The following is a 2,877-nucleotide window of genomic DNA, read 5'->3' on the forward strand; positions in this document are numbered from 1 at the left end:
TAATTAAAGGTTTGTGAAGTGGTTAAGGTTGTTTGACAACTAGAGGTACATTAGTTATATAAAGTCAATTTGTTAATAAAGGGGGTAATCTAATCTTTAATAAACTGATCGATGATTAAGGTTTAAGGTACTATATATTCTGATCTTTTATGATTTTCATAGCCATATAATAACTTTTTAATGACAAATGCATGCTCTCTTTCTTAAATAGATTGTAGCAAATTAAATTTTCTGAAATTTTTTGTCAGGGTCCAGGCCCACATATGGGCCCAAACAGCCGAAAACCAGGAGCCCCAACCCTATACAAGTCCAAAGAGTTAAATTAAATAGAATGTGTCCAGAAAAAGACAAGTACAAACCATTGCCAAATTAATACCAGGTGTTACTGGGCCTCGGCCTGTTTAAATACCAAAAAAAAAACATGCGTGTCTGGCATATACTCAAACGTTGTGAAGTGTCTCAAAATCATATATTTATTGTTTATTTCTTATATAATATAATAAATACAAAAAAGAATTACAAGGTAAAGGATTTACATAACATATACTAATTTGTAGTGATCCGTTAAATTTTTTGCAATAACTAGTTGCATGCATTAAAAGCGAAACATAAAGAAATACATGTCTCTAAGGAATATAATGGATACTGCATCATCAAGTTTTGAGTTTGTGTTCCTTGCAAGAAATAACAAACCTCCCTTCACATACTTTCCTTTCTTTTCCCACTCTTTATCTCCACTCAAATTAGCTCATCCATATAAAGCTATGCTGCAAAAACACAACAGCAGAGTTAGCTCAATCTTTTAAGCCATGGACATCAAACTTGAACATGACAAAGATGAAGAAAAGCTCCCTCTTCTGCGAAACACAGAGGTTCCAGAAGCAGAGAGGAACCTTGTTCAGCAAGCAATTAGCCAAACATTTGAGAGCACAGCACATTTGGCAAACCTTCTTCCTACAGGCACCGTCCTCGCATTCCAGCTTCTGTCTCCGGTATTCACAAACCTTGGCAACTGCGACTCGACCGCGAAGACAATGACTTCTTTCCTTGTAGCTATCTGTGGCGTGTCCTGTTTCCTTCTATGCTTCACTGATAGTTTCAGAGACAGCAAGGGAAACATCTGTTATGGTTTTGCCACGGTTAGAGGCTTGTGGATCATTGATGGATCAACCACTCTTCCACCTGAAATTGCTGCTAAGTATAGCATCAGGTTTATAGACTTCATGCATGCAGTGATGTCGGTTTTGGTGTTTGCGGCGGTTGCATTGTTTGATCAGAATGTGGTGAATTGCTTCTTTCCAGCACCAGATAATGAGACACAGGAAATACTCACTGCATTGCCGGTTGGAATTGGTGTATTCTGCAGCATGTTCTTTCTTGTATTTCCTACAAAGAGACATGGAATTGGCTTCCCACTTTCAACATATTAAATCTTTTTTATATTCATGTGTGTAAACAATGAGATAATCATGTTTGGAACAAATTATCTGTGACTTCAAGTTCAAATTCTATTTTCTTGTAATAGGAAGGAAGGAAGGAACCCTTGGAATTCCTTAAATATATGGATCATATTGTTAATTTTGACCAACATCTTTTAATATCTCCCAGGAAATAGGGAAAAAGAAAATTCAACTGGATCAAAGTCAAGATATGACAATGCAAAATCACCACGTTGGTAAATTTCAACATAAAAAATAGCAATCTGTTTCTGTTTTATTTCATAATTAATTACTCTGACCTATTCCTCCAATCTACCGTGTATAGCTTTCCTCCGTGAGCAAGTTGAATTCATAAATCATAACTGTCATGCATGCTTTCAAGCAATACAAAAACCCACATGGGATACAAAAATATTCCACTTTGAAAAATACAGCAAAAAAACAACATTATCATGTTTTTCAGTTTGTGTTTCTTTCACGAAATGGCATATAACCTCTCTTAACATCCCTTTCTCTCTCTTTGGAACTACTCAAGTTTGCCTAACTATAAATTTCCATTGCTCGTTGTACTGATAGTTTGGATACGAGGTCGAAGCAGTTTGTCAACTTGGACTCCAGAAAAGAAAGAATGAAGTACTCGAAGTCCATTTCAAATGAGAATTTGCATATGATATCGAAGAAGAATATCTTCTCATGATGTCCTAATGTACAACAATCTATATTACTTGTCGGATAGTGGAGAAAGACGTGCCCTTGGGGTAGTTATGGAACTTGGTCTTGAGGATATGGTGGACATTGTCAGGGTTGGAGGTGATGCTATTATCGAGGACGTGGAAGTGGATGCTTCTGGTGGGTGAAGTACAAAGGAGGTGGGTGTACCAATCACAAAAATTTAGGAAGTATGTGGTCCATGACATGTTGAGGTAGGTGCGATACGCGTGGCAGTTATACAATGGCTTGATCTTGAAGCTGAAGAGGAGGAAGGAAAAGATGGAAAAGAAGACTGTGAAGGTGAAGAAGAAAAGTATGAATGTTAGGGTTATACGAGATACGATGGAAATTGGAAAAGAACAATATCATTTTCGGACAAAGGGGTCAGGGATAATTTTGTCCCATGTTAGAGTTGTCAATGATCATTTTGTCCCCTGTTAGAGTTGTCACTTCCGTTAGAGTTGATGGAGCCAAGGACCTAAGTGACTAACGGAATTAATTGTTAGGAACTAATCGAGTAATTAATTTTAGTTGAGGACTAAAATGTCTGATTCGAAATTCTAAAATGGGTAAATATTTTAAATTATTTATTATTTTTTAACTAACAATTTCATCAAGAAACACATGAACATGAAAAATTTCATATTTTATAAAAATTCTAAAAATCAAATCGATTATTGAACTATTTTAATTACTAATTTACTGGTTTATTGCTTCAACCAATTTA

General features: G+C 35.8%; 1 protein-coding gene across 1 annotated transcript; it reads left to right on the forward strand.

Annotated features, from left to right (window-relative positions):
- The first annotated feature begins 806 nt into the window (after window positions 1–806).
- On the forward strand, window positions 807–1,430 carry LOC107468319 (protein DMP6). The gene has a single exon (XM_016087586.3). It carries the CDS (start codon window positions 810–812, stop codon window positions 1,428–1,430), a length of 621 nt encoding a protein of 206 aa, XP_015943072.1. The 5' UTR covers window positions 807–809.
- Window positions 1,431–2,877: the final 1,447 nt, after the last annotated feature.

The sequence above is a fragment of the Arachis duranensis genome, chromosome 10 (assembly GCF_000817695.3).
Source record: "Arachis duranensis cultivar V14167 chromosome 10, aradu.V14167.gnm2.J7QH, whole genome shotgun sequence".
NCBI classification, from domain to species: Eukaryota; Viridiplantae; Streptophyta; class Magnoliopsida; order Fabales; family Fabaceae; genus Arachis; species Arachis duranensis.

Excerpts from the sequence above, each read along its gene's own strand:
- LOC107468319 (XM_016087586.3), top strand. The coding sequence starts at position 810 with ATGGACATCAAACTTGAACATGACAAAGATGAAGAAAAGCTCCCTCTT.